This window comes from Myotis nattereri, assembly GCF_964212035.1.
Source record: "Myotis nattereri genome assembly, chromosome: 16".
NCBI lineage: Eukaryota > Metazoa > Chordata > Mammalia > Chiroptera > Vespertilionidae > Myotis > Myotis nattereri.
Window position 1 is genome coordinate 27,889,672 of NC_138091.1, and position 19,579 is coordinate 27,909,250.

Below are 19,579 nucleotides of genomic sequence, written 5' to 3' on the forward strand. Positions count from 1 at the left end.
TGCATTGGCAACTATGAATTTTATTATGTGGACATCTAATGTGGCATGCATCTGTACAAACCTTGCAGGCAGCGGTCCACAGCTGGGTTATGAATAAAAAGGCATAAATTTTTCTCTCATTTTATTACAATGAAGTTTAACAGTACAGAAAAAGTCACATGACCTTAGTGGGTCAGATTTCGTAAACCCTGCAACATGAGGAACTCTAAGCACATTAAATATTGTTACACAATCAGACTTCCAATGTACAGGTACTTGGAAATAGTTACAGCCCTCACCAAGCTAGGTTGGGGACATGAAGTCCAACAGCATCTGAAATGCTGTGAAGGCATAACTTTACAAATAGCAATGTAAGCTTACAGAACTTGCCTTTATTAAGGTGGTATGTTCATGAAATTCCAGCGCCTTCACAATATAACGAACCAAATTTACTATACTTCACTTCTAAAAACCTAGATGAAACATGAAAAAGAAGCCATACAGTATAAATTGCAACTTCAGGAAAAGTTCCTGCTTTATTATTCCACATAATTTTCCCATGTAAAATAAATGTCCAATAGTTCCTGGTATGTGGGAAGATAATGTTAAAGTCACAATGAAGCCTTATTGACGGAAGCTTGGCTATATAAACAGCACAAGTTGAGAAAAGGTTTAATCTCCAAACCTATTAGATTGGATGAAGCGAGATCAGTAACGGCCACCTTGCGACATTACAGGAGGTCTCATTCCCATCGGAGGTCGAGGAGGCCCACCTTGATAAGGGGGCACCATTGGCGGTCCCTGCCCATATGGTGGCATAGCACCAGGAAGGTAACCTGGCATGCCTTGATGATGACCACCATACTGACCTAAAAAACACATTTAAAATACAAAAAACAGATTGAGTTGGTTTGTGCATTGTACTTTTACGATAGTATCTTTTGCAGATACACTTATTTTATGTGTAGATTCAAAAAATCTGCTAAAAACAATAAACATAAAAAGAGGAATACCATGAGGTGGCATTGGGGGTCTCATTCCTTGTTGTTGTGGGATGCCTGGCTGTGGTGGCATCATAGCTCCAATTGGTCCAACTGGTGGATTACCAATGGGAGTCTGTCCTGGACGAGGAAGATTACGTTGATATTTAGGTAACTGTGCCCTTCTTTCTTCCTAAAAATAAAAAATAAGCACAATGTTAAACACCTGAATACAGAGACGCATTAAGCATAAAGGCAGGCAACTAAGACCTTATTTATAGAGTAAGTTTTTAAAAATGTATCATTTCCCAACACATTACTTTTGCCCCACAAACCAGTTCAACTACTTAAAATATCAATTCTTTAAGAACTACCCATCTGTTTTTGTATTTGAAGCACAGATGACTTTAGGATTTATAAATTGTTTCTGCAATAAAGTGTCTTGTGAAGAAGACAATATGGTCTTCAAGGTATATGGTCTTCTACCTCACACTTCACTTACTTCAATTAATTTACAATTTTTTAAAAAAATATATTTTATTGAGTGTTTTTACAGAGAGGAAAGGAGAGAGATAGTTAGAAACATCGATGAGAGAGAAACATTGATCAGCTGCCTCCTGCACACCTCCTACTGGGGATGTGCCCACAACCAAGGTACATGCCCTTGACCAGAATCGAACCTGGGACCTTTCAGTCCGCAGGCCGACGCTCTATCCACTGAGCCAAACCGGTTTCGGCTAATTTACAAATTTATGTCTAACTAAAATGAATTTTAAGAGTTAAGAACTTAATATCTTCTTTCAGAAATAATCTGGTGGGATGGAATTCATTTAAGATCAAAACATGCACTATTCATTTTACTCTGTGGTTCTTAAAAATCAGAATGGGCCAGCCAGCGTGGCTCAGTGGTTGAGCCAGGAGGTCCTGGTTTGATTCCCAGTCTGGGCATATGCCCACGTTGTAGCTCGATCCCTAGTGAGGGGCATGGATGAGGTAGCCAAGCAATGATTCTCTCATCACTGGTGTTTCTGTCTCCCTCCCTCTCCCCCTCCCTTCAATAAAAGAAATCAATAAAAATAGATTTAAAAAAGGAAAAAGGAGATTGCTTTAAAAAAATCAGAATGGCAGGGCCTGGTTGGTGTGGCTCAATGGATAGAGCACTGGCCCACACACAGAAGGGTAGCGGGTTTGATCCCCAGCCTTGGTGTGTGTGGGAGGCAACCAATCGATGTGTGTGTGTGTGTGTTTGCACGCGCACACCCATATTTCTCCCTTCACCCCTTCCACTGTCTCTAAAAATCAATGGGAAAAATATCCTCCGGTGAGGATAACAAAAAGAAAAATCAGAATGGTAAGCATTAAATCAGATTAATAAGACCATCATTTTACATATTAACACTTTTCAAATGGGACAAGCTGCTACAATGATATTCAATCAAATTCTGCTATCAAAAAAAAACTGTAAACAACTTACCAACGATATATCCTCATCTGGATGGATCAACTTACTGGTTGCACTGGTTGTTGTAAGAGTAGCAGGCTTACTTGTTATTGATGCCGCTGGTTTAGCTGCAGTGCTATTTGTTGTACTAGTGGTTGAAGCTGTAGACTGTGTATAAGCAGGGAATGTAGGCTTCGGGGGTTCTGTAGTTGTTGCAGGGGTACTACTTAAGGGCTTGAAATCTGTACCAACAGGTCCTTGGACAGCTGCCTGAGCCTGTAAAACACAATTTTTCATCAACAAAATCCAAAACTGAGTACATCTACTACCAACTTAAAAATAAGACACCAACATTCAATAAATGACCAAATTCTAAATGAAATTAAAACAAAATTAACATGATAAATGCTCCACAAAAACCAAGAAATACGTAAGAATATCAAAATATGCTGGGTCACGATCACATCTAACACACAGCATTGGAACAACAAAAAGGTAATACTGAATATTTAACTTCTCAGGTGTCATCTACCTCCTCAACCAAGTTCTTTCATTTACAGAACTCTGTATTTATTCCAGGTTGATGAAATATAGTATTATATCTAATGAAATAGCATATGTTCTACTTATACTATTCTAAATTATTTAATTAATCTACCAAGTAATTAAAAAAAAAACCCAAAAGGTTAGAAATTACAAAATACAAATGCTTGGATAAATTTCAGTTACTAAGCATAATTAATATAAATCGTGACACATTAAAAATGTCCTTCAAAGGTATCAGTTACATAATAATATAATGTCCTCCCAATTAACAATGGCTGGATGATTATCATGATCAAAATGGTTTAGATGATCTTTTAAGTATAAAATTACCGGTAATTAATGTGTTACTTTTTTGTAATATCCAACATCTAAAACATGTAGACAGGACAACTTTAGAGCCAAATTTCCTTACATGATAGGTGATGCATTAGATTAAACAGCATAAATCAAAATAGCTTAATCATGCATCAGGCTAACCATTGGCTACTAGAAGGCATTTACTGCTTACATGCTTTTAACCCTTTAGAACCATAGAAATTTGTGGTTCATTTTTTTCTGAGTTCAATTTTCAAATACGATTGATTTGTACTCCATTAATCTTACTTAATAAAAATTACATAGTATATTTTTAAGGAAAAGATTTTGTTTAAAAGTACGGTCCAAAGGGTTAAGTTATAAAGCCATTTTAACAACTTTAAACTGCAACTTCCTGCGTACTTGTGCTGTGCTAGGAAACAGAGCTTTAGAAGATGCAGACAGACTTTCTGAATTGGATGAAGCTGTACTTGAGCTTGTTACAGGTGTCCCCATCTGTAGCATAAAAGAAAGGAAACAATGAAAAGTCTCCAAACAAATGGGTGAAAATAAGCCATGTGGTAGACTTTTTTTTCTAGCATAGATTGCATATTTGTAAATGCAAAGTATAATGCAATCAAGTCTGATTTATTTAATGAGGCAGGCAGTTAATGCATTTATAATAAAGTGACAGTATGAGCCTCAAAAAAAAGATTTAATTCTATACCAATAAACCTAATTAACCAGTTTCTTTTCTAAACTGTTTTGCAATGAAATATTTCAAAAATACCTTAGAGTAAAGATTGACACTTTAGTCCAATTCTCTATCAATGACACAACAAAAATTTTTTTGCTAAGTTTAACATCTCTTAATAAACAATACCTACTCACCTCAAAAGTGTAAGCTAATGTGCTTCAAAAGCATTTTAAAAATGTTTTTAATTTAGCTACTACAAATAGTAAAAAAAGTTTTAAAAAGAAACTTCTAAGGGACAATCTTAAAAGTGAAAAATAAAAGAACATAACCCCGATTTTCTAAATTAAATACATCTGCTTAATTCTGAATGAAACTGGGGGAACAAGTAATAATCACTATAGACACAACAAATGTAACAGAAGCACCTTTTGCGCTTCTGAGTTCTGGAGACAAAATCAGTAGGAAATTAAGTGCAACTAAGAGCAATTAAATGGTGCCCTTTCAACATGTGTGCATCATTGTAGTTTGTCACTGTTGTACACCAGAAGAGCCCAACAAATGATTTGCTAAGGTCTTAGGATTTTCATCTTTGGCTTTGCTTTCATTCCACTCATAATTCAATAGGTAAAGGAGGACCACTAAACATTACCACATATTTAAATCCCCAGAAATTAAACTTCATTTCTAACTAAAGCTAGAATAACCAGAGTTCACAGCAATGAAAAAATAACATACTATACTATCTCTGGCTCCAGTCAATCTTTTATGAGTCGACAAAATCAATATATGCAAACAAGAAAGAAAATAGACCACTTCTTAGTATGCTTAATAAATTATACTAAAACCATAAACAAAAATTGACCTTTGACAATTTCAAAGATTCTTGTAAACAACTACATTTTACCTTTAAATATGAGTGCATTCCTTTTCAGGAATTTCACCTTACCTGTCCGGCACTGGGGAAAAGAGGCTTAGTAACTGGAGGCTGTGGAGCAGGAACTGTTGCTGTTGGTGCAGGTGGTCTATTAAGAATACCTGGTGCTGAAACAGCCTGTGCTTGAGTCATTGGAGGAATTCCAGGACGTGGAACAGGAGGGGGCATACCTGTAAAGAAGAAATGTTGGGACTAAGACTCAGTTGTTGGAAGCATTTAGTTCAGAAAAAAATATTTCCCCAAAACTTTGCTGTTACAATATACCATATTAAAAATGCTTCCATACTACAAAGTTACTAACAATTGACTTCTGAACTCAATGAAATCCAAAGAACTTAGGCATTTGTCCCTTGAAATAATCTTGCCTCAAACAAACTTGTCTCCAGAATTTTGTGGAATGAAAGATACCACTAGAAACCCTATGTGTTGGCAAAGCAGGCAATTGAGCTTAACTGATATTGATTTAGCAAACCAATTCTTTAAACATATAGAGAATTGCATCAACTAGAATTCTCTGAACTCTAATGCAAATTACATAGAGTAAAAAGGTGATTAAATCACATATCCATGAATTTTCCAAAAAACTAAGTTATTCCTTTAAACAAATTTTCCTAAAATGTATCACTATTGCATTCTTTAAACTTCAACATAACTTAAACTTAAAACTTTCACTACAGATTATCAAATGAACACTGGTTATTATTCTTTAATATTTTACTTTTTAAAAATACATTTTTATTTCAGAGAAGACAGGAGAGGGAGAGAGAGAAACATTAATGATGAGAGAATCATTGATTGGCTGCCTCCTGCATGCTCTACAGTGGGGATCGAGCCCACAACCTGGGCATGTGCCCTGAGTGGGAAGCGAATATGCCCTTGATTGGAACTGAACCCTTCAGTACGCAGGTTAATGCTCTATCCCAGCCGTGGGCAAACTACGGCCCGCGCGGAGCCGAAAGAGTGAAGGGTTCTCTTGCTCTCCCCTCCGCTCCTTCACCAGCAGCAGTGTTAACATGTATTAGTTCACACAAACACTCCATCCATGCTTTTGTTCCGGCCCTCCAGTCCAGTTTAAGAACCCATTGTGACCCTCGAGTCAAAAAGTTTGCCCACCCCTGCTCTATCCACTGAGCCAAAGGAGCTAGGGCTTCTTTAACACTTTAAATGCCCAAAATTATCTTAGAGCATTATGTATGTTGAGTTGTTGCCTATAAATTAATGGCTACACTGGTGATGCTTGCAATTTTGCTGCAGTTTTATTTTCCTAGTTACTTTTATATATCAACTATCACTTAAGTACTTCTAAACCTGCCATGGATTATAACCCAAACTTAAAGGTCTCTGTGGCACACTTATTTGGCTAACAAAATCCCTTTCCCCATATCATAATCTAAAACATCAAGACATTTTTATTTCCCACACTCCCTTTGCAGCAAGAGGGTCCATTAGACCTATTTCTGGCCAAGACATAGAAGGGGCTAAGGCCTCCAGGAAAGCTACTTCGCTCTCTAATAAAAGAAAAAGGAGAGCATTGCTGTTAACACCATTTCTTGCCCCTGTCATCTTGTTACCGCTGAATGACATGGTTGAGGGGAAAAAGCTAAGGTTAACAAAGTGGAAAATTTTAAAAGCCACTGAATCTACCACTTTTCTTTTTGTTGAGATAATAAATGTCTACATTGCTTAATACAGTTAGTTTGAGTTCTATATTACTTTGTTAAGAGTCTTATTAGTTATCTAAAATATTCCTAGTAAGTATAACAACTCTTAAGCATATGACCGTCAGTGCACAGGCTCTGTGACTCATTTTGGCTGTTTTGAATCCTATTTTTACTATTCTAAAACTCAAAAAATAAATAAATGGGGGGGGGGGGGGGGGGAATCCATCTTAAGACTTTTCATGGTGCCCTAACTGGTTTGGCTCAGCAAATAGAGTGTCGGCCTGTGGACTGAAGAGTCCCAGGTTCCAATCTGGCCAAAGTCACATGCTGGGGTTGTGGACTCGATCCCCCCAGTAGGGGGCGTGCAGGAGGCAGCCAATCAATGATTCTCATCATTGATGTTTCTATCTCTCCATCCCTCTCCGAAATCAACAAAAAAAAAAATATTTTTTTTAAAAAAGGCCTTCTCATGGTAATTTTTACAAGTCACCAACCTGCCCTGGCCAGTTGCTCAGTGGTTAGTGTCTGACTGCTGACAAAAGGGTTGTGGGTTCAGATTTCTAGTCAAGGGTACATGTGGGAGGTAACCAATCTACGTGTCTCCCTCACATCAATATCTGTCTCTCTCTCTCTCTCTCTCTCTCTCTCTCCTCACCCCTCCTTCCCACCCGCTCTGGGTGAGAGTTAATAAAAACACACACATAAGAAAGTCACCAACCTACAGAAATTTTAAATTACATTGCACCAGTGCCCACAAATCTATTGTCTATATTACTTAAAAGAATTAAAGTGGCCCTAGCCAGTTTGGCTCAGTGGACAGAGCATCGGCCTGAGGACTGGAGGGTCCTGGGTTCCATCCCAGTCAAGGGCATATGCCCAGGCTTTGGGCTTGATCCCCAGTAGGGGGTATGCAGGAGGCAGCAGATCAATGGTTCTCATCATTGATGTTTCTATGTCTCTCTCCCTCTCCCTTCCTCTCTGCAATCAACAATAAAATATATATATATATATCAAGTAAAAGAAAAAAAAAGAAATTGTCTAACATTCTTACCTGGTGGCATACCAGGCATTAGAGGTGGTATTCCTGGTCCAGGTGGCATCATTCCACCCATTGGCATCATTCTGTCAGAAAGCAAATTTCAAGAAACAACTAAAGTTAATTATCAGTATAAACCGTAGAAAATATTTTGGCTAAATCCTGCAACAATAGATAAGACTTGAATTTGACCCCTAATATTGAAATCAAGCTGAAAGAACACACACCACACTAAAAACAATCCTATCAAAATAAGTCCTCTAAAAACGAGCAAACTCTTGGGTTTACCAGTAAGATGGGGGAGGAGTGAAGTCAGTCTTTGCAATAAACAAACCACAAAACAATTTAATACATTTAAAGTCATCAGGAATAATATTACATGCTATTCTCGATATATATAAGAGGCCTCATCTAAAATATGTGCAACTGGGAAGCAAAATCACCTTTTGTCTCACTTGGAAAATATCCACACAGAATATAAATAAAAAAGAAGAAATCTCTATTTTAGAGTCAACAGATTTTTCAAAAGGAAAATACTGAATGTACATTGTGGAGATAAATTTTTTTGGGAGGAGCACAGAAAAACTATCACCAATATTAAAGATAGTCAAAAGTAAACTCAGATTGCCTAATTTTTACTTAGATTGGCTACCTAACACTATACATGACTTAAAAACAAAACCTCTTTTTTCTCTTCCCCTAAAAGAAATCATCTTCAAATACCAATGTCCAGTGCACTTAAAAAATTTTAAGTTTGTAAATTCTTGATTTAGGACTTCTATCAGAAGATTAACTTCTATATTGAGTTCATAAGGAAAAGTTTGATTATCTTCTATAATAATAAAGCATATAATTTGGTAAAAGATTATACATTCTTTCTTAAATACCAACCCTTTTTACTAAATCCCATTACTTTTAGCAGTTAGGAGAAAATACCTACACGTTTAGAAAATACTTATTTTATACATGGATTTATTACTATTTCCTCAAAGATGTTTTATATCCCTCCTTTCAGAGGCTTGTGTCAACCAGTTTGCAAGTTGTACGAAGTTTTAGTGAGGAAGGTTAGAAAATTTCTGAACTCAACTGAATAGATCCCATTAAACACACAAGAAAATGACATTATGATTATACCTCCTGAATTACATCATGAATGAGATGCTTACATGTTTTCACCGCAAAATGACTGGGTGTATTTTCTCTGATGATGCAATCTGTGAAAATGTATGACAAAATCAAAATCTAACTGTGATTTTCAAAATACAGTGGGAAAGTGTATTGTTTACCTGTCACATCCAACAACATTTAAGTAAAAGTGATGGGCACAAGCACCTCATATTTATAGTTTTTGATGATTTGACAAATACTTAAATCATTTACAGAATTTGCCTGTCACAACCAAGTGTCATGGACAGTTCTGAATCTCAGAAACTCAACTCTACAACCAACTACTTTAATTACACCAGACGCAATTAAATCAGATGGCTGCCTAAATACATCCTAAAACACAAAAATCTATTCTCTTCAGAGACAAATTCATTGGTAGATCCCGTTATTAGACAATTTTAATATTTATAGAGCCCATACCTTTTAGAAAGAAAAAATGCAAAGTCACATTTAATTCATAAACACTCAAGTTGAAAGATCATTACTAGGCAAAGTCCACAAGCCATTTAAAAAGAGTTTTCTTACCCAGGTGGCATGCCTGGCATAACTGGTGGCATTCCTGGCATCAGAGGAGGAACACCTGGCATTAATGGAGGTATGCCTATAAACAATTTCAACAACAGAAAAATCAAATTAATATTAAAGGGTTAGGATGAAGAATGTAATACTTCTAACACTGTATCAATAATATCCTAAGAGTGTCAAATTTTAAGAAACTCTATATGCTACCTGGAGGCATTCCCGGTGCTCCCGGAACTGGTGGTAGTCCTGGCTGTGCCATTGGGGGTATATAGCCTTGTTGGGGTTGAACAGGCTGTGGTTGAAATGAAGTTGAAGCTGCAGAGTCGTCATCATCATATTCATCAGAATCATCTTGCTGCTTCTTTTTTTGACTCTCTGTTAGGAAAGTTTTAATTTTCCCATAGAGAAGGGGGGACAGGGAACCAAAGCAAGTTTAAGACATTCAACAGTTAAAAAAATTATTTCAGTGCAACTAGCTCATAAAATTTTTCTTCTAAAAATATTTCAGTTAATATTATTCTTTACTCTTCAAATGTGTTTTCAACCTATATTAAGCAATTACCCATTCTATGACAGGTAAAAATAATTCTAAGTCAGTTTTATTTTTAAAAAACAGCTTTCTATTCCATCCAAAAAGGTAAACTACGATAAAGAGGCCTGACCTCTCTGCAATACTTTTCAAAACTAAAAGTTCCATAGGTGATTAATAACAGCTCCTATCAACTGGATAGTATGTGGCTTCAATGTCAAATTTTTAAAAAATGTATACAACTAGTGGTTACATAAATCAAAACAAGCTACCTTTGCCAAGGCCAGGGAGCTCAGTTGGTTAGAGCATCATCCCACAAGCCAATTGGGGGTTCTATCCCTGGTCAGGGTACATAAGAATCAATCAGTGAATGCATAAGTAAGTGGAACAACAAAATTGATGTCTCTCTTGCTCTCAAATCAATTAAAAACAAATACCAACTACCTTTATTTTTAAAGGCCTCAGCACTTGATAATTCCACTTGGAATTCAGTTATGAATATTTGAAATGATCCAAACAGTATTATTTAGTTATATATATATACTAGAGGCCCAATGCATGAAATTCGTGCAAGAGTAGGCCTTCCTCCCCCCCAGGTGCCTGCACCAGCTTCCCTCTGGTACCCAGGACCCGGGCTTCCCTTGCAGCCTCAGCTTCGTCTGGGAAGGTCGTCCAGAAGGATGTCCGGTCTAATTAGCATATTATGCTTTTATTATTATAGACTAGCAGCCCAGTGCACAAATTCATGCACAGATGGGGGGTGATCAGCATGGGCCGGTGAGGGGGAGGGAGGTGCGGCCCTGCAGGCAGTTTGCCGGCCAGCCCCACCCCCTGGTTGAACTCCTGCCTATTAACCTTTTATTATATAGGATAGAAAATATAAATAAAAATCAATACACAACTTCAAACATAAGACAAATATAACTGAATAAATCTAACATCTACCATTAAATTTATACTTTAAAGTAGCAATACTCTCACTAGAGAAGCTATTTTAAGAAAACGCATACATTAATATTTACCCTGTGTTTTCTGTTCAAGAAGTCTTCTTCTTTCATCCATGTCTTTTTCTGGAATACCTTCCATACCATATATTTCCAACTCTATGTCTGTTCTCCCAGGTATTGCATTTGGTACAGCATCTATTGTCTCTTTATGCACCTAACATTAAAAAACAAACAAAAACCTCCATCAGATAGGTAAAAGTGTCTCATAAAAGTATTTCAGAGAGTAATTTCAAATTACTCAAGAGACCATTTAGTATGTTGGTTAAGAGTGACTGGTTCTGCCCTAACTGGTTTGGCTCAATGGATAGAGAGTAGGCCTTTGGACTGAAAGGTCCCAGGTTCGATTCCGGTCAAGTGCATGTACCTTGGTTGCGGGCACATCCCCAATAGGGAGTGTGCAAGAGGCAGCTGATCGATGTTTCTCTCTCATCGATGTTTCTAACTCTCTATCCCTCTCCCTTCCTCTCTGTAAAAAAATCAATAAAATATATTAAAAAAAAAAAAGAGTGACTGGTTCTATCCCTAGCTGGTTTGGTTCAGTGGATAGAGCGTCAGCCTGGGGGCCAGGTTCAATTCTGGTCAAGGGCACATGCCCAGGTTGTGGGCTTGATCCTCAGTAGGGGGCATGCAGGAGGCAGCCGATCAATAAGTCTCTCTCATCATTGATGTTTCTAGCTCTCTCCCTCTCCCTTCCTCTCTGAAAAAAAAAAAAAAAAAAATTTTTAAAAAGAAAGAAATGCAATTACATCCTCAAGCACATTAGTCTTTACTAAGCGATAGTTTAGCATCTATAAAATTAAAGGATGTCTGATTTAACTGACATACTCATCTCACAGGTTGCTCTGAAATTATAGTAAGACTATATAGAAACAGAATTAGTCAAAGATGCTACTAATAATTTCTCAACTAATCTCCTTCCAGCTTCCCCTACATTTTATCTGATCTTCTCTATAGTTCAACTCCTTGAAAGAATGCCTCTTCTATTTTCCCATTTTCTCCTTTTTGTAAACTAGGCAAAGAACAATTTGTGTATAAGCAAAAATGGAAAAGAGCTGCAGTGTCCAAGGGGTGTGGGCTTAAAAATATTAGCACTCTAGATTTTAACAGATGCATAAATAAAATTTGAAAAAGCAGTCATAATATAAAACAGCAGCTTCACAGTAACTCCTTCAGAAGTTTAACCCTTTGAGTGCCAACCAATATCCTAGGAACTATGCTAAAATTGCCAAGGCATTTTTGCTGATTTTACAGCAGTTTAGGAAAAAAATTATGAATCGCAAGTAAATGAAGTTACATATTCAAAAATCTTCCACAATATCTTCCACAAAATCGTCATCTTCACAGCAAGAAGTGACATATTTAGCAATATCATCATCACTAATAAAAGCAGAATTAGAACTGGACGCTATTTCGAAGCTTTAGGGCTACAAAATCTGAGTAAACTTCACAAAATTGTAGTACCTGTAAAAAATTAGGCAGATAAATGCCAATGGTCAATTTTAGAACTACAAACATTCGGCATCATAAGTAATCTGCACTTAGGTGCCATCTGTCAATAAAGAGTGAACTACTAGCATCTAATAGTGACACTGAAGGAGGAGCGCGATAGCGTTCCCGGCACTCTAGGGGTTAATCTTTTTCAGAAGTTGACTCAATTCAGTATGCTTCTTTCTTAGAAGCCTCACCAAATTCTCCAGATCTGGAACTTCATCCACTTCTCTGGTAACAAGCGGTGCTTTTCCATCCCAATTGTTTGGGCAGAGCTCTTTACACTAGTTGGAGGACTGCACCATGCTAAATTAAGATGCTAGGTAGCATTGTGTCAGCAATTTGTCTCAGCATGCCCTGTAATATTGAAAAGTGTTCGCTGCCTGATCTTTAAGGCTGTTAAAATGGATAACTGTTCCTTGGTTTGTGAACACTCATCTCCTCAATACCCTACCTTCTTTAAGGAAAACTAAAGTCTTTTTCTCAATCTGCTATAGCTGTTATGTGAACCGCCTTCTGCAAACAGTTCCTTTCCCACCATTACACACTCTGTGCCTGCAGTTTGGCCAGTTTTTCCTGGTTCATGATAGTTTCTTTCATCTAGTTGGAGAGGAAATGGAGCTACAAGGGAGACTAGGGTAGATGCCTAGGATAAGAATAAGTGCATACTTTTGAGGACGCAAGATGGCAGCTTTCATTTTCTCTCTCTCCTTTTTAAGCCTACAGCACCCAGCATTCCCAGGCAGCTTCCCATCATCCAATTACTAACCAGGCCCTACCCTGATTAGCTTACGAGATCTGGGTATTCAGGGTAGTATGGCTGCAGCCATCATTTTCTTTTGAAAGCACTCCAATCAAGTTTTCATCATCATTCTAGGAAATTACTCTCAGAAAGTGGAACAATTACTTCCACTTTGATTAAGCCAATCTTAGTCCTGTTCTTACTTGGCTTACCACAAGCATTTGACAGTCAAAGTAATTCACTCTTTAAAAACACTTCATTGGGCTTCTAGAGTACTTACTATCTTGGTGTTCCTACCCTTTCACTCTCCTTGACTTCTTTAAAACTTCTGACCTCTAAATGCTGGGAGTGACCCAACATGGAGTCCTTGCATTTTTCTATTTATATTCTACTGGAGACTGGAGGCCTGGTGCACAGAAATTTGTGCACTGGGGGTGGTGGTGTGTGTGTGTCGTCCCTCAGCCCGGCCTGTGCCCTCTCAGTCTGGGAGCCCTCAGGGGATGTCCTACTGACCGCTTAGGCCCACTCCCTGTGCAGTCTGGCCTCTCCTTGTGGGAGGTGACCAGGCAGCCAATTGACCGGCACACCCCCACCCCCACCCTATTGGCCCTCTGCAGCCACTGGTCCACTGGTCGCTGCTGCATGCCCCCCCAACCCCTACCCCATTGCCGTCCCCTCCTTCTGCCCGATGGCACACCCCTTGGCTAGCCTGGTGCTGCTGCTTGCCGGCCCCGCCCCCTGACTGGTTTGTTCTACAGTTTGGTCTATTTGCATATTATACTTTTTAAAAAATATATATTTTATTGATTTTTTACAGAGAGGAAGGGAGAGAGATAGAGAGCCAGAAACATCGATGAGAGAGAAACATCGATCAGCTGCCTCCTGCACATCCCCCACTGGGGAAGTGCCCGCAACCCAGGTACATGCCCTTGACCGGAATCGAACCTGGGACCCTTCAGTCTGCAGGCCGACGCTCTATCCGCTGAGCCAAACCGGCCTTTGGCGCATATTATACTTTTATTACATAGGATTCCCTAAGAAGAAAAGACATGGCTTCAAATAGCCATTCTTATCCTGTATCCTTCCAAATTTCTATTTCTACCTCCAACCCCTCTGAACTCCAGACTTGTAGATCCAACTGCTTATGTGACATCTTCATCTGGATAGTCAATGAATCTTTTCAAAACTAACATACCCACACCTAACATTAACATAAAAACAATCTTGGGCCCTGGCCACTCTAGTGGCTCAGATCATCCCCTGCACTGAGAGGTTGCTGGTTTGATTCCGAGTCAGGGCACATGCCCAAGTTGCGGGCTCAATCCCCAGTAGGGGGTGTGCAGGAGGCAGCCCATCTTTTCCCAAGCATTGATGTTTCTCTCCTTCTCCTTTCTTCTAAAATCAATAAAACACATTAAAGTCCTAGCTGATTTGGCTCAGTGGATAAAGCGTCGGCCTGTGGACTGAAGGGTCCCGGGTTTGATTCCAGTCAAAAGGCACATGCCCACGTGGGTGATTCTCACTCATCATTGCCTTTTCTACCTCTCTCCCCCTCTCCCTTCCTCTCTGAAATCAATAAAAATATATTAAAAAAAAATCTTGGTATCTTTATCCCTAAAGCCTATTCTTCCTGCAGCTTTCCACATCTCAGTATGTGGTAGCATCATTTTTCACATTGCTCAAGTCAAAAACCTTCAGATCATCCTTCACTCCTCACTTTCTCTCATATTCCACATCTAATCCATCAGCAAATTCTGGCCCTGTCACCATCATCTTTCATCTAGAATGCTCTTGTCTCCTAAGTGGCCTCACTGCACTCTGTAGTCTATTCTCAATCTTGCAGCCAAAATGATCCTTTAAAAAGGTGTACTGCCCTAACTGGTTTGGCTCAGTGGATAGAGCGTTGGCCTGAGGACTTAAGGGTCCCAGGTTTGATTCTGATCAAGGGCATGTACCTTGGTTGCGGGCACATCCCCAGTGGTAGGTGTGCAGGAGGCAGCTGATTGATGTTTCCCTCTCATTGATGTTTCTAACTATCCTTCTCCCTTCCTCTGAAAAATATCAATAAAATATATTAAAAAAAAAAAAAAAAGGCGTACCAGTCCTGGTCAGTGTTGTTCAGTTGGTAGAGCATCATCCCATGCACAAGATCAGGAGGAAAAAAAAAACAAAACTATGTGACAGGTATTTTTTTTTTTAAATCCTCACCTAAGGAATGAGGATATTTTTTCCATGGATTTTTAGAAAGGGGGGAGGGGAGGTGCTGTAACCGGTTTGGCTCAGTGGATAGGGCGTTGGCCTGCAGACTAAAGGGTCCCAGGTTCGATTCCCGTCAAGGGCGTGTACCTGGGTTGCGGGCACATCCCCAGTAGGAAGTGTGCAGGAGGCAGCTGATCGATGTTTCTCTCTCATCGATGTTTCTAATTCTCTCTCTCCCTTACTTTCCGTAAAAAATTAATAAAATATATTTTAAAAAAAAGAAAGGGGGGGAGATGACACATCAATTAGTGCACTCCTGCCGCAACCACTGGCAACCGTGACCAGACTGGCCATGGCAAATGGAGGAATTTTAATTTTTTGAATAGCTACATGGGACTTAGTGATGGTCTAAGTATGTAGTAGGCTCTCAAATATTTCTGAATAGATGTTAAACTGTTATAGTGATGTGACTAGGGCAAAGAGGAGCTATATAAACTTATTTTTTTTAAACTCGGGAGAGCAACATCCTATTTTATCTCCCTGCTTCCTACCAACAGTATTTTCCAATAAACAGAGATTTGCTCATCTCAGAACTTTCTAAGGTCCAATTAGGCAAAAATTCAGACAGCTCTAAAACTGACAAAAGTAGAACACATAATGGTACTCATGAGATCTTTAAAAATTACAAAGTTCTCCTTACCTACTAGTAAAAGGATTCAAGAAACCAAGGAACTATTAAATAAAATAATACCACTCCAAAAGAGATGCGGGTATAAATTCTTGATATAAACCTGGCCCCAGGCAACAGATTATAACAAATCCTCAATGGCAGTAATGGCAGCTAATTATGTACTAATTCTTATGGGATGAGAACTGGTGAGACTGCCCACAAATTTAAATCATTGATCCCTGCTTTTTTTAACTCAAGTGCTGAGATTTATCTTGTGATCTCAACCTGTCACCAATCTAACCTAGAATGAAAGATAATAATTTTAAAATATCCTATCACATATAATAATCATATATAATAATGAGCTAATATGCTAACTAGACTGAACAGCAGAATGACCACCCAGAAGGTTGTCTGGACAAAGCCAGGGCTGTGAGGGCCGAGCTCCTTGCACGAATTTTGTGCACCGGGCCTCCAGTCCTCCTATATAAATGGGCAATATGCAAATTGACCCCAATGGCAGAATGACTGGTCGCTATGATGCACACTGACGGGGGGGGGGGGGGGGGGGGGGGGCCGCGCGGGAATATGCCCCAGAAGCTCAAAGCAGGAACTGCCCCCTGGTGGTCAGTGCGCTTCCACAGGGGGAGCGCCACTCAGCCAGAAGCTGGCTCATGGCTGGCCAATGCAGCAGTAGTGGCAGGAGCCTCTCCCACCTCCGCAGCAGTGCTAAAGATGTCAGACTAATGGGGAGTGGGCCTAAGCTGGCAGGTGGACATCCGCAGAGGGCTCCTGGACTGAGAGAGGATGCAGGCCGGGCTAAGGGAAGCCACCCCCCACCCAGTGCATGAATTTTTGCGCACCGGGCCTCTAGTATACCAATTAAACTCTAAACATAAAGAAATCATTTCTCTTCTAAATGGCTAAAGAACAGGTGTGCTGCCCTAGCTGGTTTGGCTCAGTGGACAGTGTCAGTCCCGGGTGCAAATCCCAGTCAGGGCACATGCCAGGGGTTGCAGGCTCAATCCCCAGTGTGGGGAGTGCAGGAGGCAGTCAATCAGTGATTCTCTCATCATTGATACTGATATTTCTATCTATCTCTCCCTTTCCCTTCCTCTCTGAAATCAATTAAAAAACAACACAGGTGTGTTTTCTTAAGCTGACTTGTCATTTAATATGATCTTTTGCAATAAACAACAAAAATATCCTACAACTGTCAAAGAAATAAACATTCATAATTTCCCAATGTTGTTTCCATACTAAAAGTAAAAATTAAATACAGGAGTAAAATCCTTACCTGCATGCAATGTATAGCCAAGCCAGGTCCTGTGTACAACTTCTTATGACATATATGGCATTTAAAATGTTTTGCTTTTTGGTGCTGTATAAGGATCTTCTCATCATCAAAATCTCTATTACAATACCTGATCAAGACTGTTAAGGCACAAAATAACACAATGACACTGCCTAGTAAAAAAACCCTGCCCTATGATAAGCAAATAGCAATGACATTAAAATATAGAAATAGCTAAAAGCAAAAAGTCGCTTTACAGAAACTTTTTTTGATATTTATTATACAATTAGGGATTAACTTGCCATGGGATTTCCTGGAAGCCCATACTCTCTTCATCACCCCTAAACACATTTCAGCATAGTTTTTTTAATTTTTGTGTTTAACAGATACTTATATGAAATTAACTCTTCTTTTGTTCACTATTTCAACATTTACAAATGCATAGTGTAGATTAGAGGGGTTCAATGTTAAAAAAAAAATCCCTAACTTCATCTCAAGACAGATTTAGAAATAGAATTCACTCATTAGATAATTTAAAATAATCAAAAAATGAGGATTTACCTAATGTTGATAATTTGTTTCTTTTTAGAGTCTAAAAATAAGTTCATAGTGAATGACACAACTTAACCCATAAAGTTGTTTGCAATTCCCTATGAACTTATGTTGCCAAGGGACGTATTTAAACTCAATGAGTTACATCCATAAAGCAGAATTACCTCAATAGTAGTAAGATTTCCCTAAAAGGACATTACAAAATCCGTGACCGTTCAACTATTATATAAATGCAGTTCTGTAACAAACAGTTTTGAGGCATAAGAGGCCTTATTTTTTTTTTTTTGACCCTACAAAGCTAACTAGATACAAAAATCTCCACCCTGAAAGAGAACTCTTCTTGAAGACTAGAGGCGCCAGTTAGCGAGACGCGGAAGCTAGTTCTTCCCCCCACCCCACCCCCACCCCGCGCGCAAAAAAAGAAAAAAAAAGGGCGCGGGGGGGGGGGCGGGCGGGATTTGAAGTCCGAGTTGACTAAACCGTCGATTCTTTAAAAATAAAAAATAAAGACACGGGGAAAAAGTGGCTGACTGGCTCCGGAAGCTTTCCCCTAATCCGCCATACCCTCAATCAAGAGTCTTTTACTTGAAGAAAATCCCTTTGTTGAATGGTCACCACAACCACGGGGTAGAGCAGCACAGCCCTTCCGGGACACCGTCCTTGACGGAGGGGTCCAGGCCGCCTCCCCGCGGGTCCACGCTCGCAACAAACCCGGAATCTCCTGAGTCACGGAGTCCAACGCCCCGCAACTGCCAGAGCCTCTCGCCCTAGAGGCCCCATTTTCCTAGAAGACTTCGCAAATCTGACCCCAGCCGCCAAGTTACCCACCCCCAGGCCTAGATCCCAGACACTCGCCGCCATAGGCCCACGCCAGGCCTCCCCGTCCCCGTCCCCACCAACCGGCGCCGCAGCGCGGCCGCGACTCCCCACTGACAAAGGATACCAGCACCACGGCTTCAGCTGCTTCTTCTTCTTGCGACCCATCGCTGCGCTCCACTGACGAAGTGAAAACGGAGGAGAAAGTAAGCAGGAAAATCGAGGCGAAAAGCGCTCACTCCTCAGACCCAACCGCCACCACCGCGTCCCACAGGAAACAGACACAAAATGGCCGACGCCCTCGCTCGCTGCTCTGCCTCCCGTCAGGCACTGCGGCAGGGGGCGGGGCCAGGCGGGGCCGGGTCACATGACACCGCCCTCCGCCCTGAGTGGGTGGGGAATCGCTGCCCGAGAGGCGGTCGCCATCTTGTCTGTTTCGCTGGCCGCCCACTGTCGCAGGCGGTGCGTGCGGAGCCCTGCGGTTTTCTTTGTAAAGGAGCCGGCTGCCTGGGTATGCCGAGAAACTCGCGAATTGAGGGGGGAATCTGGGGAAAGGGACTGAAAACATTACCCGCGTCATTAAAGGCAGACTACAAATAAAGGCTCATTGAGACATTGCCCCGTTTTCAGTTCTGTTTTCAGTGCCCGGATTAATCCTTTCTGTAGTAAGTGTTGGGCATTTGCTTACTTCAGTGTTGAGACAAAGAAGGCGCAGCCACAGCTTGGCGACAGATGAGCGGGCCGCAGTGTGGCGAGCGCGGTGACAGGGAAACAGGAGGTGCTGCGAGGCCTCCAAAGACCCGTCCACGTGGCCGCGGTCGGTGGTCAGAAAGGTGTCCGGGCCCAACGCCGGGGGGCGGGGGGGGGGGCGGGGGCTGGAGGCTGAGCATCGACCTTTGAACCGGGAGGTCACGGCTCTCGGTCGGGGGACACAGCTGGGGGTGCCCAGTGTGGGGCGTGCAGGAGGCGGCCCGTCAGTGATTCGCATCGCTGATGTTTCTCTCTCTCCCTCTTTTCCTTTCCTC

The 19,579-nt window shown here is 40.4% G+C and overlaps 1 protein-coding gene across 5 annotated transcripts; it reads right to left on the reverse strand.

Moving 5' to 3' along the window:
* ZNF207 (zinc finger protein 207) lies at positions 1-19,161 on the reverse strand. 5 transcript variants are annotated; one of them, XM_081110648.1, is made up of 13 exons: positions 18,682-19,161; positions 17,190-17,316; positions 10,809-10,947; positions 9,465-9,632; positions 9,261-9,336; positions 8,735-8,782; positions 7,584-7,654; positions 4,884-5,041; positions 3,664-3,756; positions 2,434-2,676; positions 993-1,152; positions 665-848; positions 1-452 (listed from the first exon to the last, which is right to left on the reverse strand). In XM_081110648.1, the coding sequence occupies exons 1-12, from the start codon at positions 18,720-18,722 to the stop codon at positions 688-690; spliced, it is 1,485 nt and encodes a 494-aa protein (XP_080966774.1). In that variant the 5' UTR covers positions 18,723-19,161; the 3' UTR covers positions 1-452; positions 665-687. The 5 variants fall into 5 exon arrangements, with proteins under 5 accessions (XP_080966774.1, XP_080966773.1, XP_080966775.1 ...); XM_081110647.1 differs by having other exon boundaries at positions 1-848; XM_081110649.1 differs by lacking the exon at positions 8,735-8,782 and having other exon boundaries at positions 1-848.
* Between the last annotated feature and the right edge of the window lie 418 nt (positions 19,162-19,579).

Bases quoted from the DNA above. Each gene is read 5' to 3' on its own strand.
- ZNF207 (XM_081110648.1), bottom strand. From the start codon at position 18,722: ATGGGTCGCAAGAAGAAGAAGCAGCTGAAGCCGTGGTGCTG. The intron at 17,317-18,681 runs GTATCCTTTGTC...AGTCTTGATCAG, and splicing joins CAGCTGAAGCCGTGGTGCTG to GTATTGTAATAGAGATTTTG. The intron at 9,337-9,464 runs GTAGCATATAGA...AATTGTTTATAG, and splicing joins AGCACCGGGAATGCCTCCAG to GCATACCTCCATTAATGCCA.